The sequence below is a fragment of the Pogona vitticeps genome, chromosome 1, assembly GCF_051106095.1.
Source record: "Pogona vitticeps strain Pit_001003342236 chromosome 1, PviZW2.1, whole genome shotgun sequence".
NCBI classification, from domain to species: Eukaryota; Metazoa; Chordata; class Lepidosauria; order Squamata; family Agamidae; genus Pogona; species Pogona vitticeps.
In genome coordinates this window covers 54,379,612-54,399,560 of record NC_135783.1, presented here as the reverse complement: position 1 = coordinate 54,399,560, position 19,949 = coordinate 54,379,612, and the positions used below count along the sequence as shown (strand labels likewise).

General features: G+C 41.3%; 1 protein-coding gene across 8 annotated transcripts in view; it reads right to left on the bottom strand.

Annotated features, from left to right (window-relative positions):
* The window catches only part of ADSS2 (adenylosuccinate synthase 2), a 53,529-nt gene that overhangs the window by 9,823 nt on the left and 23,757 nt on the right, over window positions 1-19,949 (bottom strand). For 6 of the 8 annotated variants that reach the window (XR_012084583.2, XR_012084582.2, XR_012084584.2 and 3 more), the window contains 6 exons: window positions 16,820-16,927; window positions 16,520-16,601; window positions 12,394-12,520; window positions 9,912-10,066; window positions 9,096-9,220; window positions 2,382-2,479 (listed from right to left, as the gene is read on the bottom strand). Coding sequence is in view for 5 of the 8 variants with exons in the window: in XM_020787829.3 (XP_020643488.2) it covers window positions 2,382-2,479; window positions 9,096-9,220; window positions 9,912-10,066; window positions 12,394-12,520; window positions 16,520-16,601; window positions 16,820-16,927 (695 nt within the window). In the remaining 3 variants the exon portion in view is untranslated. The remainder of the gene's footprint in view (window positions 1-2,381; window positions 2,480-9,095; window positions 9,221-9,911; window positions 10,067-12,393; window positions 12,521-16,519; window positions 16,602-16,819; window positions 16,928-19,949) is intronic. The other 2 variants (XM_020787836.3, XM_078383094.1) reach the window with 1 other exon arrangement.

Genomic DNA, 19,949 nt, shown 5'->3' with positions numbered 1-19,949 from the left:
CTGTGTTTAGACAGAGCTATTCTGGAAGAAGATGCCCAGGAGAACCTACATTGCTCAGGAGGAACAGAAAATGCCAGGCCAAAAACCCGACAAACCCCACAAAAGGACAGATTGACCCTTTTGTTCTGTGCCAACGCCACCGGCAATCTGAAGATCAAGCCTCTGCTGGTGCACCACTCCCAGACTCCTCTCCCATTCCACTGAGAGAAAGTTAACAAGGCCACACTGCCTGCCATGTGGAGAGCCAACTGAAGAGCTTGGATGACAAGGCAGCTGTTTATGGAATGGCTCTATGAAGTCTTTGCACCCACTGTGAAGGAATATCTTTGGGACAACCAGCTTCCTGAGAGGTGCCTTCTTCTGATGGACAATGCCCTGACACACCCATTCTTGGTGGATGATATTGACGAGGATTTCATCAGGGTCAAGTTCCTCCCCCACAACACCTCTTCTGCAGCCCATGGACCAGCAAGTGACCAGCAACTTCAAGGAGCTGTACTGTACACAAAGGCACTCTTCACCAGGTGCTTCAATGTCATCAAGGAGATGTCCTTGACCCTGAAAGATTTCTGGAGGATCCATTTCAATGTCCTCCACAGTGTCAGACTCATCGACGAGGCCTGGCAAGATGTCACAACTTCGACCTTGAACTCAGCCTGGAAGAAACTGTGGCCAGAATGTGTCACAGACAGTGGCACTGAGGTGACTGGTGAACAAGTAGTGAGGGATATCGTCTCCATGGGTGAAGGCATGGGTCTGGATGTAGACGAGGACGATGTAAAGGAGCTGGTTGAAGACCACAAAGAAGAGCTGACCACAGAAGAACTTGCAGAACTGCAAACGGAGCAGCACAAGGCTTTTGTGGAGGAGCTTTCCACTGAGGAAGAGGCACCGCAGGTTAGCAGCGAGAAGATAAAATCCATCTGCAAGAAATGGACCGAGTGCCAGGACTTCTTTGAGGGGCAGCACCCAAACAAGACTGACAGGATGTTATGGACATGGTGAATTGACAACGCGGTCAGCCACCTCAGAAAGATTCTGCAGCGCAGGATGAAACAGACAAAATTGGACAAATTTTTCACTCGGATAGAGCCTGCAGCCAAGAGACAGCGACAGGGAACTCCTGGAGAAGATGACCCATAGGAGGGGCCTCTGCCTCACAGTGATGGCCATCTCACCATCCTCCAGCCAGAAGTCACAGTGATGTCCTCCAGAAGATACCGAAATCTAAGTGACCTCTCTTTTGTTTTATAAGGTGTTAGTGGGTGAGTTTAAAAATTGCTCGTTTCGTTTTAAAATGTGTTTTGTTTAAAAGTTGATGGGTTTAAAAATGTTGTTAAAATGTGTGGGTTTAAAATGTGTTTTAGCCTCTAAACTCTCTCCCCTCCCCCCACTGTCTTCTCTCTCTATGTCTTCTCTCTTTTTGTGCTTAAAAGCACAAACCTTTGTCTGAGGGGTCTGTGTGCCCCAGTGATGACCTTCTTTCTTCTTTTCCCCATTGTTCCCTCTCTCCCTCCCTCCTATCCTGCCCCTTTTTTTTTTACCTAAAAGGTGCTTGGCTTGGCTTAAAAGGTGCTTTTCAAGGTGTTCTGTTTTTTAAAGTGTTCCCCTCCCTCCCTCCTTTCCTGCCCTTTTTTACCTAAAAGGTGCTTGGCTTTAAAATGTGCTTTTTAAAAAAAGGTGTTCTGTTCAAAAGATGTTCTCTTGCCCTTTATTTAAGCTAAAAGGTGCTTGTTTTTAAAGGTGTTCTGTTTAGAAGGTGTGTCCCCCCCCCCTCCTTTTCTGCCCTTTTTTAAACCTAAATTCATCTTAGGTCAAAAGAAGACCATTTTTCCCTCTAGTGGTAGAGGACAGATTAACCGGCTTTGCATTAGTTCCTATGGGAACTAACGCTTCAATTTAAGAACGGCGCCTCTAGATAAGAACGAAAAACAGCTGGAATGGATTAAATGGTTTTCAATGAATTCCTATGGGAAATTTTGCTTCTACTTAGGAACATTTCAACTAACAAACTTTTTGTGGGACGGATTAAGTTTGTATGTAGAGGTTCCATTGTAATCCATCACAATGGGAAAAAAGCAAGTCTGATGTTTCTTATCTTTCAGGAACAGATGTATTCTGGTTAAGAATATGAAACTATCCTAATACTTTATTTACAGAGGAGACAAAGGAAAAGGCAACAGAAAAGAAAATGGACTAATCTGTTATTCTGTAGCATACGTAACTGCTATTCTTATTGGAGACTGCAAAATCATTACAGGAGAACTGTACCACCATAATGCTGAGATATTTTCTGGAGCACTCATAACATTAAACTTAGTGGTAAATGTATAGTATGAAAACACACAAGTATGGATACACACATTCTCACACACACTCACCTGGAAAATGAGGTATGATTTCATCATCTATTTTGTAAGCAATACCAACTTTAATTTCAGGAAATACATCCAAGATATCCAATTTGGTAAGAGCCAGTCTGATTCAAAAGAAAATGTTCAGGGTTTAGTTATACATAGAGGAAATACAAATCTGATTTTAAATCTCATGTAACTTTTCAAAAAAGGCAAATGTTTAATTATGGGTCTGTAGCTTTATAGATCTGCATCACTAAAATACAGTACCTTACATCACTAGGAATGGCACACTGAGAAATTTGTCAAATATATTCAACTAGTCATCTCATTAATAGCAGTCAAAACCAAGTATTTTAAACAGCTTAGCCACTATTACTTTTTAATTTCTCTAAATTTTATTAATTTAAACAAACCCTGACGTTCTAAGATAAAAGCTAAAAAGAACAGTTTGATGTATCATCTACATTTTATAAACCCTATCTGTCTTTGAAATAGTGTTGTAAGTTTTTGAAACTAATTTTTGGCCCCTAGAGGACATGAGGTTAGGTAAAGGTAAAGGTTCCCCTTGACATTTAATCCAGTTGTGTCCGACTCTAGGGTGCGGTGCTCATCCCCGCTTCCAAGCCATAGAGCCAGTGTTTGTCCGTAGACAGTTTCCATGGTCATGTGGCCAGTGCAACTAAACAGGGAACGTTGTTACCTTTCCACCGTGGTGGTACCTATTCATCTACTCACATTTTTACATACTTTTGAACTGCTAGGTTGTGGCAGGAACTGGGACAAGTGACAGGAGCTCACTCTGCCGCGTGGATTCAATCTTATGACTGCTGGTCTTCTGATCTTGCAGCACAGAGGCTTCTGCGGTTTAACCCACAGTGCTACCACGTCCCTAGAGGAAACTATTAGCACCACTGAAACATAGTGCCCCCATCTTTAAAGAGTTGTCCCTGCAGGACACCATACCCCAGGGGTTGCAAAGTGTAGTTTGTGGGTCATGGGCACCCTCACAGAGGGTTCAGAACAAAATCTGTCATAAAATTTCTTGTCTCCAAAATGAAAGTAAGGTACTCAAAGGCCTCGCCTTGGAAGTTAACATCCAGTCCATTCTTGCTTCTAAAAATATTTTTGAGGACTGAAACAGGCACCATGAGAGGTGAAACGGGACAGATACTGCAAATGATTTCCCTCAGAGGTCCCAGGTGACACAATTTGTATTTGGGGGCTGATTCTCCCCCTGTGCACTTTTGGAAATGGAAGGGAGCATGTGGGCCTTACAAGTTCCAAGGGAAAGCAAAAATAGTCCTAAGCCCTTGGAAGTTGCCCAACTCTGCCATACCCAATTATGCTGAAATTTGATGAAAGGTTAAGAACAGCTAACAACATTTATTTCTCTATGTCTGAAACACATAGATTTTCTGTACCAACATCCACTGTAGGTTATCAATAAGGCACCTAAGGCAACTGAATGAGAAAACCAGAATGAAAATCAAATTGTCTGTCACTTTCAATCATTTTGGATGTATTCAGTCCTGCCGAGGTTGAGACTCAGCTCCTGAGGCATTTGCTAAGTATACTGCATGTCCTCCTCACCTTCCCTGAATGAACAACAAAAAGCAAGAGCAAAGCCAGGGCCACTCAGCCAGCACTTCCTTGGCAAGGGGAAGGCAAGGGAGGAACAAAACAACAGATTACCTACCTGTAATTATAGTTTTTTGAGTGGACCTCTGTGATTCACACTGTGGGTAATCTGTGCATGCGCAAAGCCTCGTCAGACTATTCTAAAGCTTCTGTGGTAGCAAAGGAAAATACATTAGCATAGACTCCTCCCCCTGGTATATGTATCTTGGCACCAAGGCTCTCCCTTCAGTTAGGTCAACCGCCACATAACGAAAAGGGTGTGACAGTGGGGAGGCCGGGTAGGGATGTGTGAATCACAGGGGTCCACTTGAAGAACTACAATTACAGGTAGGGAACCTGTTCTTCTTTGTGGCCTCTGTGAATCACACTATGGGTGACTAAAAAGCTACCGTACCCGGAGGAGGGTGTCACGCCAAGGTAGATGATAACACAGCACGCCCAAAAGTAGCATCAGATTACTGCTGAACATCCAATCTGTAGTGATTGACAAACGTGGACGGCTGTGACCATGTGGCCGAGGTGCAGATGTCTGGTATGGGGATGCCCCAAAGAAATGTCGTAAATGTTACCAGCGTCCTAGAATTAGGGCAGATACTCTGTGGCACTGGAACTTGAGCAAGCTGATAAGCAAGCTGGATGGTAGACGCAACCCAGTTAGATATTCTCTGCGAGGTAACTTGAAGACCCTTGGCAGGAAGTTGGTAGCTGACAAAAAACTCTTGCTGAGCATCTGAAGGACTGAGAGCAGGCTATGTAAAAAGCAAGAGCCTGTCTTACATCCAGAGTATGGAGGATCCTTTTTTTGACGAGTAGGAAAAAAAAGGAAGAACTAAAGGTTGGAATAGGTGGAACTGGGAGACAACCTTGGATAGAAAAGAAATATCTACAAAAAGTTTAACATCTGGGTAAAACTGGAGATAAGGGTAGTCAGACCTTAAGGCCGCAAGTTCACTAGGACGTCGAGCTGACATGATGGACGCAAGAAATATCATTTTGAAGGTAAGTAACATGAGGTCAGTTGACACCAGGGGCTCAAATGGGGCCCTTGTAAGTTGTTGAAGGACCAATGTCAGTGACCACTGAGGTGGTGGAAGGTGGACATCTGTGGTAGGGGTGTGATAGCCCCTTGAGGAAACGTTTCAGAGTAGGGTGTCTGTTGCCTGAGAGGTTGGTCGTTGATAAGCCACAATTGCAGAAAGGTAGACCTTGAGGGATGAGAGAGAAAGACCCTTAGCCTGGCATCTGTAGTAACCTGGATTTGTGGGCAGGGTTGTTGAACGGGCCGTCCCATCGTCAGGTTCTGAGTAGAGTGCCACCATGCAAGCTGGGAGGCGAGTTCTGGAGTGACTCGCAGCAACATGTGTGGTGAGTCTGTCAATGAGTTGAACAAGACTAGGAACCATGCCTGGAGTTATCTTATTTTCAGGCAAACATACTGAACCACAGCAGTCATGGACACCACAGTGCCTGAAACACGTTGGACTGTTAAAGCAGATGCAAGTGCATGAGGAGTGAAGGAACGTAGTAAGGAGCTTAGATTGAGGCGTCTGTCTGTTGGAAGAAACGCCAAAGCATGTTTGGAGTCTATAAATGCTCCTATATAATGAACCAGCCTTGTGGGTTTTAACTTGGATTTGTGTAGATTTACTGCAAGGCTGAGATCCTGGAGAAGAGACAAAATGAAGTAAATGTCTCATTGTGCTGTGTGATGGGAGCGTGCTACGAGTAGCCAGTCATAGATGTATGGGGAGATGTGAAGTTTGTGAAGTTTGAGGTAAGCTGCCACGAGGTCATGCATTTGGTAAATACTCAGGGAGCTGTTCTGAGTCTGAATGGAAGTCTTTTGAATTGGTAGGCCTGAGTTCTGAGTTGGAAGCATAAGTAGGGCCTGTGAGAAGGATGAATGGAGACATGAAAAATAGGCATGTCTTAGGTTTATGACTGCAAACCAGTCTTGTCTGTGGTGTAAGAGGAGGACAGACTCGAGGGTAATCATGTGGGGACCTCGGTGGTAGTGATGTATTGATTTAGCTCCCTGAGGTTGAGGATGGGGCAAAGGCCTCCATCTTTTTTGGGGGATGTTGAAATAGCAAGAGGAAAACCTATGACTGCGTGTTGTAGTGGTATTGGTTCTATAGCATCTTTGAGTCGTAACGACTATATTTCTTTTCGTAGAGTGCAACGGATGTGTGATGGTGGAGGAAGCTGGTGGAATTCAATGTGGTACCCGTTTCTTATGATGGAGAGCACTCAGGCATCTGTAGCAATGTCTTTCCATGTAGGTAAGTGCTTCCAAAGGGGAGGAGGAGAGGTGGGAGGTGGTATTGGGATCTCAGCTGGTTGGATGTCAAACATAATGCTTAGGCTTAAGGTCATTGCGCATAGTTGTGGTTTGTTGGTGAGGTTTGACTCAGTAAGGTTGTTGTTTGTAGTAAGGCATGTAAGATGTTTGAGGATCTTGTTGAAATTTTTGATAGGAGGTGTAAGGGCTGCGCCACTGTTTGCACTGAGAGTGTTGCTGGTGCGTGGGGTAGACTCCCAAATGCCTGGCAGCTGTCCTCTTTTTCTGAACATTCTCAAGAATGTCATCAGTCTCTGCATTGAAGAGACCAACTCTATCGAATGCGAGATCTTTAACGCACACATGCACGTCCTCGACGAGACCTGTGGTTCTAGGTCAGGAGAAATGTCAAAGCACTACAGAGGTAGCCATTGATTTAGGTGTGGCATCAACTGTGTGTCTAGCAGATAGCATCTGTTGTTTCGCCATCGAAAGACCCTTTTGTTGAAAAGTTTGTGCTAAGACCCTTTTATCTTCAGGGAGAGCAAGATTGTGAAGCTTTGATGAATATGGAATTGGGAGCTGGTTGTTTCTGTAAATGACTGTGCCTGAATCATGTACTCAATAAAGGTTGTCCATGCGTTTTGACACCAAATGATATGATGCTGGTTTGGTCAAAGAATGTCTATCTGTGCTCAGGAGAGAAGAGAGTATGGAGATATGGACCGGTTTGATAGTATCTTTAGAGATGGGATCATAAAGATGATCTCCTGCTCCAGTAGTGGGTCTATGGATTTGTAGGTCGAGGTATTTGGCAATACAAATCATTAGTTGAGCATAGGTTTGCAAATCTTCTACTGGTGATGGAGGGTCTGTGTCTGCCAGGTCAGAATCCAGCGATGTTAAAAGTCCTGAAGGTGTTTGAGGCCCGGAACCATGATCAGATGGATTGGCATCATGCGTCGAGTCAATCAACTATTGATTGATATCGACGTCATGCAGCTGGTCCTCAAAATATTGATGTTGATGCCGAGCTGTTGATGTCGAATGGGCATCGGTGGATAGTGGTCGATATCGAGGGTCATCAATCGGTATGGATGTTGAAGGTGCATCCATGCACAGGGGTTGATAGCAAGGGTCTTTGACTACTGCCAACATGGAAGATGCATCGATGGACAGTGTTCAATATTGAGGATTGTCAGTATCAAGAGTCGGTATCGAGGTGTGTCGAAATGGAGGTTGCTGTCGGTGTTGAGAGCTGTCGAGGTGATAAAGGCGTCAATGGACCACACTGTATTATGGTGGAACAGACAGACACCGGTGACGCTGAGCAGGATGAGCGCTCGTGGTCCTCCTAATGGAGAGGAAAATAGTAACTTGCCAGTGCTGCAATATGCCCAGAGCTGAGAAGTATTGATCGGCTTGGTTGGGGCTCCTAGGTGCTGGCAGATAAGAGGTGCCAGGTAGTCCTTGGTGATCATGGTAATAAGATTGCTTTGACACCGAAGGCTCCCTAGCAGAGACATCCTGCAAGGGCAGCACTGCTGGACCAGGAAGAGCGACTGGCCGATAGCGTTTGGCGGGCTTCTCCGTTAGGTACTGATTGGGGCAAAAGGTATACCGATGATAGTGCTGAGCATGATCTCTTTCCCTGTGAGAAGACAAGAGGATGCTCATATAGGCTTGGTGCCTTTGTTAATATGCTAGAGGCCGAGGTGGTAAGCCTAAAGGGGCAGAGTAAGGCACAGTTTCTGGTTGTGTTTAGCATCATGGATATCTGACGAGGCAATGTGTGAAGACTCACTTGGAGAGCCCGAGGATTGTCACGGGCTATCAGGGGAAGCTGTGAGTCGATCAACACGCTGTTCCTATTCGGGAGACTGCAATGGTGAGGTTGATGAGGTGGAAGTGCCTCCTGACCTGAAAGAGAACCAACGTAGATGAGGTTTCTAGACTCTGGTGGTTGTGGAATCGGGGAACCGGTTTTGGAGGGCTTTGATTTTGAAGACTTAGCCTTCTTCGGAGGTGACAGTTCCGGTGCCGAGGAAGCGTCCATGGAAGGTTTTCTCTTAGAGGCTGTTTTCAATGTCAAGGGTTTCAACGTCGAATGTTTGGCTTTCTGCACTCACGTGACTGTCGATATCGAGGGCAGAGTAGGTTATCAATTGGAACAAGATGGAGTAGCTGACAGGTGCTGCTTTTTCACTTTGGAAATAGCTTCATCCATGGCTTTAGGGATTGCCCCCGGAGCCGAAGCTTGAGTCTAGAGAGGCAACTGCAGAGAACTCCACATTTAAAGTTTTTGCAGTGAGGGGACAAGGAAGTTTGATGGCCTCACCGAGGCAAAAAAAAAAAAAAAAAAAAGAATTTAGGGAGGCTGCAGAGAGCTGGATCTCGTTATCACAGGCTACGCAGCTTTTAAATGGGCCTGAAAAGGCCATGAACCAAGAACTGGTTTTGAAAAGAAAACAACGGAAAGGGGGGGGGGATGCTTCAGCCCTAAGTATCTTGTTTTGAAAATAATAAGGATAATAATAAATAAATTTCAGTAACTTTTCTACTTTCGTTTTCAGATTTCTCAGGCTCTCAACGTGACAGCTGAAAGAAATTGAAGGGAAAGCCTTAGCGCCAAGATACATATACCAGGGGGGAGGGGTCTATGCTAATGTATTTTCCTTTGCTACTGCAGAAGCTCTAGAATATTCTGACAAGGCACCACGCATGTGCAGATTACCCATAGTGTGATTTACAGAGGCCACAAAGAAGAACCTATTATGGTGTATATGACGGTCATCTTATCATCACTGCAAACTACTCACGCAGTAAATCCGTTAATCATGTGAGCATATCTAAGTAAAACTAGATCAAGCCAGCCACATCTTCTCTTTCGGCCTGTGGTTACGCCAACTTCTTTTCCTCGTGTCTGGAGCAATTCTCCAATTTCCTAAGAAACAGAACATAATCATGTTAATACATTTGAGAAGTATTATTAATTTCTGTTTCTAAAAAGAATTATGAGATAAAAACAAAATATATTTTCAGATTCCCACCCCACTTGATGTGCAGAACCATTACTGATGTTGAAGATACAATTAGACTTTTATGACCACAAGTATCAATGTGAAAATATTAGCTGAGCAGGCCATTTCTCAACACTCCATGTTGATTTTGCTGTTTAATGCCTACCTGCTACCTCACAGGAGTGTTGTAGCTCAATTATTGTTTGCGTAGCTCTGAAATCCTTGGCAATCTTAAATTGCTAGTCCTGTTAATTCAAGCTTGGGACCAAAAAGGCAAACTGGTTCAGGTGCATCGCCACTAGTAACAAAGATTCTGCAACTGGAACTTAGTTAACAATTCTGCTGCTGATTCATGAGCAAGAACAGAATTCAGCTTGCTCTCCGACAGAATTATAGGCTCTGCAGGACTAAGGAATAAGCAGTAGTTAAAAATCTTTTAAAGTACATACACTAAGGCAGCAGATCTGTGGACTGAGAAAGTTATATTTCAGATAGATTAGAATGCAATATATGTGAGCTAATGCTAATAACAGTACAGCCATAAATAATTTTGCTGAGAATTACATTCATCTACTTAGTTCCAAACATTTTTATTTATTTTTGTATTATACTTACATTATCTTGCTCTGTAGGAAAGGCACCAATTCCAACTCTAGTGGTGTATGCTTTCACAACTCCGTATACTTCACCAACGTTCTGAGGTGGCATACCCAAGCCAGTGCAAACACCTCCCACAGTGCAATTTGACGAGGTCACAAAGGGGTAAGTCCCTATTGGGCATGGAAAGCAAAAAAAGGAGAAATGAATGAACAGTTCTATAAATAGCCAGTGGACACCTTGTTTTTACAACTGAAAGACATTTCCAGCTTCTTCAAATGGTCATGTTTTATATGTCTTTGTTTATCATTTTTGAAAATAACTAAACATTTGTAATTGACCCAAACTATTGAACAATGAGAAGCAGTTTTACAGTATATCGCCACTGAGAAATAACAAAACTTGCATTTATATAATGTAAACATGACTATAACACAGTCACCGACTTAAATCAGTTACAGCTTACTGAGCCAGAGTGAATAAAAATTAATGATGGATTTTTAATTTACATGTTTTTAAAAAAATTTTAAGTGAATTTAAATTTTTTGGTTGTTCGATGCTTGCTGTTTTAAAAAAGCCCTACTTCATTATAGTACTAATTTAAAAGCATTATAGTTTGGAGATCTCATTATGGAATAACAAATACAAATTCTAATTCTGTTATGTGGCAATGAAACAGATTGTTACTTATAATTCTATACCCTAAGTCAAAGTATTCATATAATCTTTTCCAAAGAGTTTTGTTAGTAAAAGTTATGAGGCCTCAGTTTCATGTAGTTCCACATGGTTCTGTATAGATTATTTAGGTTAAACTTTCTATCTCAATTCAGAAGATACCATCAGTAAATTGTTAAGTTTGCAAACTGTGTTTGCAAACAAATATACATATTTTTTAACAGTTATATGTGAAAATGAGCTGGCTCCCATCCTTCCTTTACGACAGCATCCAGACAGTTCAGCTAGGGGAGGAAGTATAATTACTTTGGACTCTATGGGATGGGGTTCCTCATGGATCAGCACCACCCTTAATGCTGTTTAACATCCATGTTAAGCTATGGGGACATCAGGAGATTTTGAGTAAGGTGTTATCAGTATGGTAATGACACACAATTCATTCTCTCTGTTACCACCTCTGCAGTGGATGCCATCCAGACGCTTGAGTGTTGCCTGGTTGCAGTACTGGAATGGACTAGGGCTAACAAGTTCAAAATGAACCTGGACAAACAGAGTTTTTGCTCCTGGAAGGGGGACCTCTGATAGGTATGGAGGGATGGTATTCCGCTTCAGTTTAGGGACCATGTGCGTTGGTCCCTAAACTGGGCATTCTTCTGGATTGTTTCTTGCAAGTCCGTGATTGCAGCTGTATCCAGATCAGCCTTTAACCAGCTTAGGCTAATTGCCCAACTTTGCTCCTACCTAGATGAAGAACTCCCTCAAGACTTTGGTGCAGGCCCTGGGTATCTCCCAGATCAACTACTGCAATGCTCTCTACATAGAGCTCCTCTTGAACCTGATCTGGAGACTTCAGCAGGTCCAGAATGCGGCAGCCAGACTGGTGGTGGATGCAAGTAAAATTGACCACATCACTCTGGTTCTGGCCCGCTTCCACTGGTTGCCCATAGCACCCGAGACATTTTCAAGATTCTGAAACTCACATACAAAGCCCTCCACAGTTTGGGCCCATGTTACTTGTCAGAGTGTCTTTTCTTAATGTCATCTGCCTAACCTTAAATAATTTACAAAAGTTAGGGCCTTCTTCATGGTGACTCCAACTTTATGGAACCAGTTTCTGGAGGACCTCTGCCTAGCCCCATCCCTGTTGACATTAAGGAACCAATTAAAAACACTACTTTTCAGGGAAGCTTTCCACACTGATCATAGCTGACCACCTTCCCCCCCCCTTTTCCTTCTCCCCTCCCCTTTTCCTCCATTTGCTCAGGGTTTATATGATTAGTCGATGCCATATGTGGTTTTTTAGGGTTATTGTTGCTGCTTTTGGTGTTTCTATTTTCCATTATATTTGTTTTAACCCACCGAAAGCAGTGTCATGACACTAATAGGAGTGGGATACAAATTAAATGAACGAACGAATGAATTTTTTTAAAACAGGGGTGAGGAGAACAGCCCAGCTGTTCTTTCCAAAGTTGACTCGAGTTACCGATAAATAAAATAAAAATTTGTTCTCTGATACAATTACAAGACTAATTTGAAAGATCTCCTAACTGAATAACTGTTTCTAAAATGTATAATATTGGCCTCCTGGAAATTAAATCTGCTATCTTCAAGATATGAAAAAAATGTTTCAAGATTATGGGAAGGAAGAATGCACTCTTTGAGAGTATTGCTTGATTAAAGCCAAAATTTCTGAGAGGTGACTTAAATTAAAATCACCCTGCACTGAACTGTTTAAATCTACAGATACGTATCATATGATTCACACAACATGATTATGGCAAACACACAATGAATTTTTTCCAAAATCAGCAGTCTTTATACCTACCAAAATCAATGTCCAACAGTGCTGCATTTGCACCTTCTACTAAAATTTTCTTTGGTGGACCATGCAAAGCTTCATGCATAAAATATACACCATCCCTCACCATTGGTTTGATCCTTTCAATGTAACCCTACAACAAATAAATATGTTCTAAAGATTAGGATTAAGATTAATTAAATTTGATCAATGGTAAATATTCAGTAAACTGCAGCCAGACGTACTACAATGCAGTATAGATACTGGACAAAACACACAGTTAGGCACTTTATGTCAATTGTTCTAAACAGTAATAAAGCCAGTGTTATTTCCATCTGCTATTTCTGATCCATCCCATCAATTAGCTATTCATGGAGAAAACAAACCAAGTACAGTACACAATTTAGAAGTAACTTCTTCTAGGTAAAATAAACATTCTTTTTACATTAAAAATGAAGAGCCTTGCAGAGTAGACCAAATAACAGTTCTGGAAAGCACTCTGGTCTCAAGATCTGGCAGCTAAACAGTCTCAGAAAGACTGCATGGGAGGAACAAAATAGCCATTGTCTGTTTTCCCTTAGCCAATGGTACCACACCTGCATGCCTCTGAATTCGGAGTCTTCCATTTAGGTGCCACAGGCATATTTTAGGAAATCAGACTCTAAAACTCCCTAACAGATTTTACAGACAGTTATGTTATTAATGGATCGCTGCCTTGACGTAGCAAAGGGGCTTGAGTAATTCAGAAAAGCTATAGGCTATGCTGTGCAGGGACACCCAAGACGGGCAGATCATAGTGGAGAGTTCTGACTAAATGCAATCTACCTGAAGCAAAAACTGGCAAACCACTACAGCATCTTTGCGAAGAAAACCCCATTAACAGAAAAAAGGAGAAAAGATATGATGCTGGAAGATGAGCCCCTCAGGTTGGAAGGCATCCAACATGCCACTGAGGAATAACAGAGGACAAGTACAAGTAGCTCCAGAGCTAATGAAGTTGTTGGGCCAAAGCTGAAAGGACGCATAGCTGCGGGTGCACCTGGAAGTGAAAGGAAAGTCCGATACTGCAAAGTAAAATACTGCATAGGAACCTTGAATGTAAGATCTATGAACCTTGGTATGCTGGATGTCATCAAACAGGAGATGGCAAGAAAAAAATTGACATCCTGGGCATCCGTGAACTAAAATGGATAGGAATGGGCGAATTCAATTCAGACGATAATCATATCTACTATTGAGGAGAAGAATCCCATGGAAGAAATGGAGTAGCCCTCATAGTCAACAAAAGAGTGGGAAAAGCTGTACTAGGATACAATCTCAAAAATGATAGAATATTTCAGGACAAATCCAAGGCAGACCTTTCAGCATCACAGTAATCAACGTTTATGCACCAACCACCAATGCTGAAGAGGCTGAAATTGATCAATTCTATGATGACTTACAAGACCTTTGTGAAAAGGTTCGTTATTTCCCTCAGGCGACCCCTCCATGGCGGCGCAAAATGATAACGGACACGTCTTTTTGCATTTAACATCAGAACTTTTACTTTCTTTGACCTCCACCTACACTTCTTCAAATGACAACAACGGTTCCAACACCGGCAACTGGCCGTTAACATTAACGTTCAAACTGTGATTAACGTCCCATTGAGTCAGCGGGGTGGTCCTCCATGTGGCTCCTTGGGCGCCATCCAAGGACTCGGGAGACTCTTCACCGCGCAGATTGTCCCACAGCATTGATGATGGATCCATCCTCCTGCATCTGGACCTTCAGGCAGAGATGCTGTGGTGCTCTCCCTAGCTCTTATTAACTCAACCTCCCTTGGGGCCACAATCACGTCACACTCCCTGACAGTTATTCGGTGAGGTATTCCTTGAGGATCAGGAGGATTAGGCAGTAAACCGCCTACTTTTAGATTCGGAAAGTCTCTCACTAGCCCTTGAAATCTAACTTTCTCGAATGCTCTCCTTCTTTCCTCTTTTTTCCTTTCTTCATAAGCTTTCACCACCGAACTGAACCATACAACCCCTTCTTCATCCTTGTACTCCTCCCCAACTGTCACTTCTGACTCCTCCCACTCTCCTTCAGCCAAGCATACCTCTACCTTCCCTTCCCCCTCTCCTTCTATTAACTCTTTCTTGTCTTCTTCGCCACTTTTACTGTTAACCTGTTGTTTCCTTCCGTTGTCTTTGTCTTTTATTTTTATTTCTGCGGACGGCTCACTTCTACCTTCTAACCCTTCACAACCTTCTAGAACTGACACTAAAGAAAGATGTTCTTGTCATTAGAGGGGACTGGAATGCTAAAGTAGGTAGTCAAGAGATAAAAGGAACAACAGATAAGTTTGGCCTTGGAGTTCAGAACGAAGCAGGGCAAAGGCTAATAGAGTTTTGTCAAGAGAACAAGCTGGTCGTCACAAACACTCTTTTCCAGCAACACAAGAGGTGACTCTACACAAGGACATCACCTGATGGGTAATACTGAAATCAGATTGATTATATTCTCTGCAGCCAAAGATGGAGAAGTTCTATACAGTCAGCAAAAACAAGACCTGGAGCTGATTGTGGCTCTGATCATCAGCTTCTTACAGCAAAAATCAAGCTCAAACTGAAGAAAGGAGGAAAAACCACTGGGCTAGTCAGGTCACCTCATGAGAAGACTCCCTGGAAAAGACCCTGATGATGGGAAACTGTGAGGGCAAGAGGAGAAGGGGACGACAGAGGACGAGACGGTTGGACAGTGTCACCGAAGCTACCAACATGAATTTGATCAAACTCCGGGAGGTAGTGGAAGACAGGAGGGCCTGGCGTGCTCTGGTCCATGGGGCCACGAAGAATCGAACACGACTTAATGACTAAACAACAACAAATGTCATTAATCACAGACTTATCTTGCAACAGTGAATTTTGTACAGTAGTAATATGTTTTGTGAAGAACATACCTTTTGTGTGGTTGTGACAAAATACATAACATGCAGCAAAACAGACACCTGAAGATAGCAATAGGAGTTGCTCCTTTTATATATCTCTTATTGGGTCAGACTACTTTTTAAAAACTCATTATTCCTAAGAGCATAACCCAGTCCTCCAGCCCAGAAGCCAGTGTCATTACCTCTCAGAGAGATTCTGGTTTGTGCACTGGTGATATGGGTGAACAAACGTAAGGGAGCATGACATGCCCTCAATCTCCTGATCCTGTTTTTGGAAGTTTCAATTCAGTGGCCATAAATCAACAGTTCCAATCCTTGGATAACCCATGCATTCTTTGACTGCAATCCCCAGAAACCCCAGCCAGCACTACTAGTAGTGAAGGTTTCTGAGAGTTGCAGCTGAAGAACATCTGGGTTAATCAAGTTTAGGAACCACTGCTCTACATTAAGTCTCCTGGATGATAAGAGTCCAGACTAGTGCTAGACCCTGGGTTCAAGATCTCCCTGGTTTTGCACTATTGGTCTTTTTGATTTAGCTGGTGCCTCTTTCTTTATATCTGCAGTCCTGGTTACGGATCAATGTTGTGGTTCTGACCACAATTTTTTCTATACCTACTCACTGGTGTTTTAAAATTTATGTGAGGGACAAAAATGTCCATCAACATTTTAAACATCAAATCGGATTTACACCAGATCCGTGACAAATGTTTTTTTAAATAGTACAGTACGCTACCTTATCTGCAAAACTGGCACACCAATGTAAAACATGAACATCAAAATTTTATCTTAAAGATTCCTCTTAGTGTCACCAAGTATGGGAAGGTGATCACACCTTTTTTCATGCTCCAGTTATCCAATTGCTCATATACTAGACAGCCTGTAAAATGCAAAAACTGTTTGTAAAACTGCCCTTATCCTTGCATTGAAATTCTACTGGATTCTGATTAAATCATTACAACCAAAGGTAACTGTGTCATTCTTTATCTGATGAAACAGAGAATTCACCACAAAATACCTTTTATACACTTAATAGTTCATCAAAGAAATAAAAGCTGAATATTCTGACAAAGCCATCTAGTCACCTATTCCTATTAGGAAGTCTCACACAAGTAACATAGTAGATGAAGGCACATGTTAGAGGAAGTTTAGAAATCTCTTTAATTAGGATGAATATGCATAGAAAAAGTCATATCCAGATAAACCAACTATATTTCTGGCTCTTACCTTTAGTCTTTTCAACTCCCCTTCAATGTCTATCTCTAAGGTAGGATAAATAGACTTGTACTGGTTGGCCAACACTTTAAATCTATAAAATAATAAAAAGAGATGTATATTCTGTTATACTTGCACAATGCATATGAACCATTTACACGTTTTGACTTATGAGACAGAGGGGGAAATGTACATTTGATAAATCCAGTAAAAAAATTTAAGATGAAAATTAGAATCTTAAAATTTAAAACAACCCAACATCCTAGTAGAACATACATTTGAAATTCAACATTACACTGAAGAAGTGATTACCTTTCTGAAAATTCATTGAAGTCAGAAACTAGATCACACATTCTGAGCCCACTTCGAGCTGCTTTAGAAGAATACACTGGACCAATTCCCTTTTTTGTAGTTCCCAAGCTTTAAAACACAAAAATAATAAAAACACACACACACACTACACAATCTGCTGACTCTCACATTTGACCAATAACAACAAATGTCTAAATATATAAGCATTTTTGTAGTTTTCAACTGCCAGTCAGGGGAGGGAGATATTCTGAAAATGGGCAAAAACCAAGTAAATGATACAAATGATGGACAATAATCCTCATTATTATTTGTACAATAATATGCATATACTTAGAAATACACTGTAGTCTATCAGGTAAACACTAAATAAATTTCTGACCACAGAGATGATGAACACAAGACTACACATTTATAATGTTTACATTTTGTTATTATATATACATTTAGTACAAATCTCATTGCATTTTCAAAGGAGGACAAAACTTCCTAATGCAAAGAACCTTAATGGTAAGAATGCTAGCATACTAAAAATATAAGCTTAAACAAGAGTACTATAAGCTACTTTAACCTTTGAAGAACAAAGCAACATTTATTTTTTATTTATTTAAAATATTTATTTATTTAAAATATTTTTACTCTGTCTTTCTCCTTCAAAGGACTCACATCAGCTTACATCATTAGAAAGACAAGCTAAAACCAGTAAGCACAGAAATATTTTTTAAAAATTAAACATTATATTAAATATAATTAAAATCAATTCCAAAAACACATTTAAAAGCAACAGAGCACAACAATCCACTTTAAAAAACCCTCTCAGTCCACCAGGCACTAAGGAAAAGCCTGCCTGAAAAGTAAGGTATTTCCCTGCTTGCGGAATGACAGTAAATAGGGGGCCAGCCTGGCTTCCCATGGGAGAGATTTCCAGAGTCTAGGACCAGTGACAGGGAAGGCCCTCTCCTATGTCCGCAACAAACACACCTATGAGGGTGGTGGGACTGAGAGAAAGACCTCTGCTGGTGATTTTATGAACCCATGCAGGCTCACAGAGGGGGATGTAGTCTTTTAGATAGCTTGGACCTTGGACCACATAAAGGTACTTCAAGCACAGGATAGCTGCTGAGATTAGGGTACATTGATATTGATACTATCACTCAATGTGATCAGAACTATTTAGGATTTCAATTTAAAATTATTTGCTGTTGGAAGCCTAGAATTTGTTTTGTGCCCTGCATTATACCTTCTCCTTTGCCTCCCAAATTAGTTATAGTATACACTGTATCAAAAGTGGCTAACTCTGCCCAGCAAAAAGTTCTAAAACTGTTCAGCTGATCTATACTAATGTCGATTGAAAAGCCTCCAGCACTAGGGCTACACATGACCAAAATTATTCAAGAATCGTTGATTTCAACAGGCACATAGTACTCAACTCTAGCCTCTATTTTATATTGTGGCCTGAAGTTGGACTGTATACTTTTGTCACTGCATGGTGACAAAGACAAATCTAGTAATTTGTCTGTAACAACTCCACCTAAAATTTCAAATGTTACATCATGGCAGATCAGCCAAGAGCAGAAGTACAAATGGGAGACTGAGTCTCAAGATGTATAAAAATTATAGCACTGCAGATTTTATTCTAATTTATAAAGCTCAGGCACACATAACAAGATACAGAAACTCCAATACAGTGTAATGATAGCATATAAGCTTTGAAACTTTTGATTCTCATTTGATTCTCATATCAGTTCCAAAAAGGGCTAGAATGTTCAACCTCAATAGAGGCTAGAGGTTGAACATTCTCTAGCCCCTTTTGGGCTAAATGAAGAAATAGATTTCTTGCCCTTACTATAGCACAGCCCCCACTGCCTTACTGATTATCTGCCAGCTGAGAATAAATAGATACTATCCCTTTTGTATTTGTATTTTGGATTAACATTGGAGCTGGTACAGACCAAACAAGAAGCAAAAGTTTTAAAAGCTTGGTATGTACTTTATATGCTGTTATTAAGCTATATTGGAGTTAATGTATCTTGTTATTTACTAGTATTTTATATTGTCAACTATATAGATAAGGGGAAAAAAAGCTGTAACTGTCCCAAGCCAGCTGTTTCTAAATTAATATATTATTTTATTTTATGCTTAACTACAGAAGAAGGCCACTACTGAAACGCATCGCACCTGAGTTTTTTAGATAAGAATAAAATCTGCACTGCTATCATTTTTATACATCTTGAGACTCAGTCTCCCATTTATACTTTAGCTACCAGAGGATGTATTAGTTCCCTCTGCTTTATTAGATCAGCCAAGAACACCAAGAAAAGCAGGGCAGGAGGAGGTATCACAGGTTGTAATCACAAGAATAAAGAAATCCCAGGACAAGAAGGGGTATGTAAAGGAACCTTAGCATAAGCAGGATCATTAAATGGCAAATACAGAACATTCTGATGAGATTACCAAGACCAGATGCAGTTTATTTTGACCCATTTAAGATTCCACCATAGGAATGATATCATTAAAAGCAAACATTCCAGTTTTTTTTTCCCTTTTGGGGGTCTCTTTATAGGCAGACAACTAACTGGATTGTTCTTTTAATGAGCTAATTTATCAAATATTTGATAATTTCTATAGATAAAGCTAAATCAATATCCTTATGTTGCACTACTATTGGGGGGGGAATCAAGAGAAAAAGCAGCTTATCCTCAATGTCTTATCAACATTCTTGCCATAGAGGAAAAAAAGAACATATGAATGAAGAAGCCCTATTCTATCCACTTCCAGTACACTCCCAAGGCCTTGACCCTGTTAATCACAACTATTGGCATAAGTCCAATAGCATTAAATCTCAGCCATAAATTGCCACCAGTTAAGGAATCAGCACTTGAAAAATTTTTCACATCCAAGTTGCATGACTTAGCACAAGGTAAGAAAAGCAAATCCTGGCTTCTTAAATAGCAGTGATTTGTCACTGAAATTTATACTACCAAACAACACCCATGTAAATATTTAACTGATTTCTAGTCAATGCCAAAATTCTGAACAGAATTTTCTACTCTCCATTCTGACTACACCCATGATATTGCTAGGAATAACCTCTAAGACTCAGAAATGCCCCCTCAACTCTATTTTGCTGCAC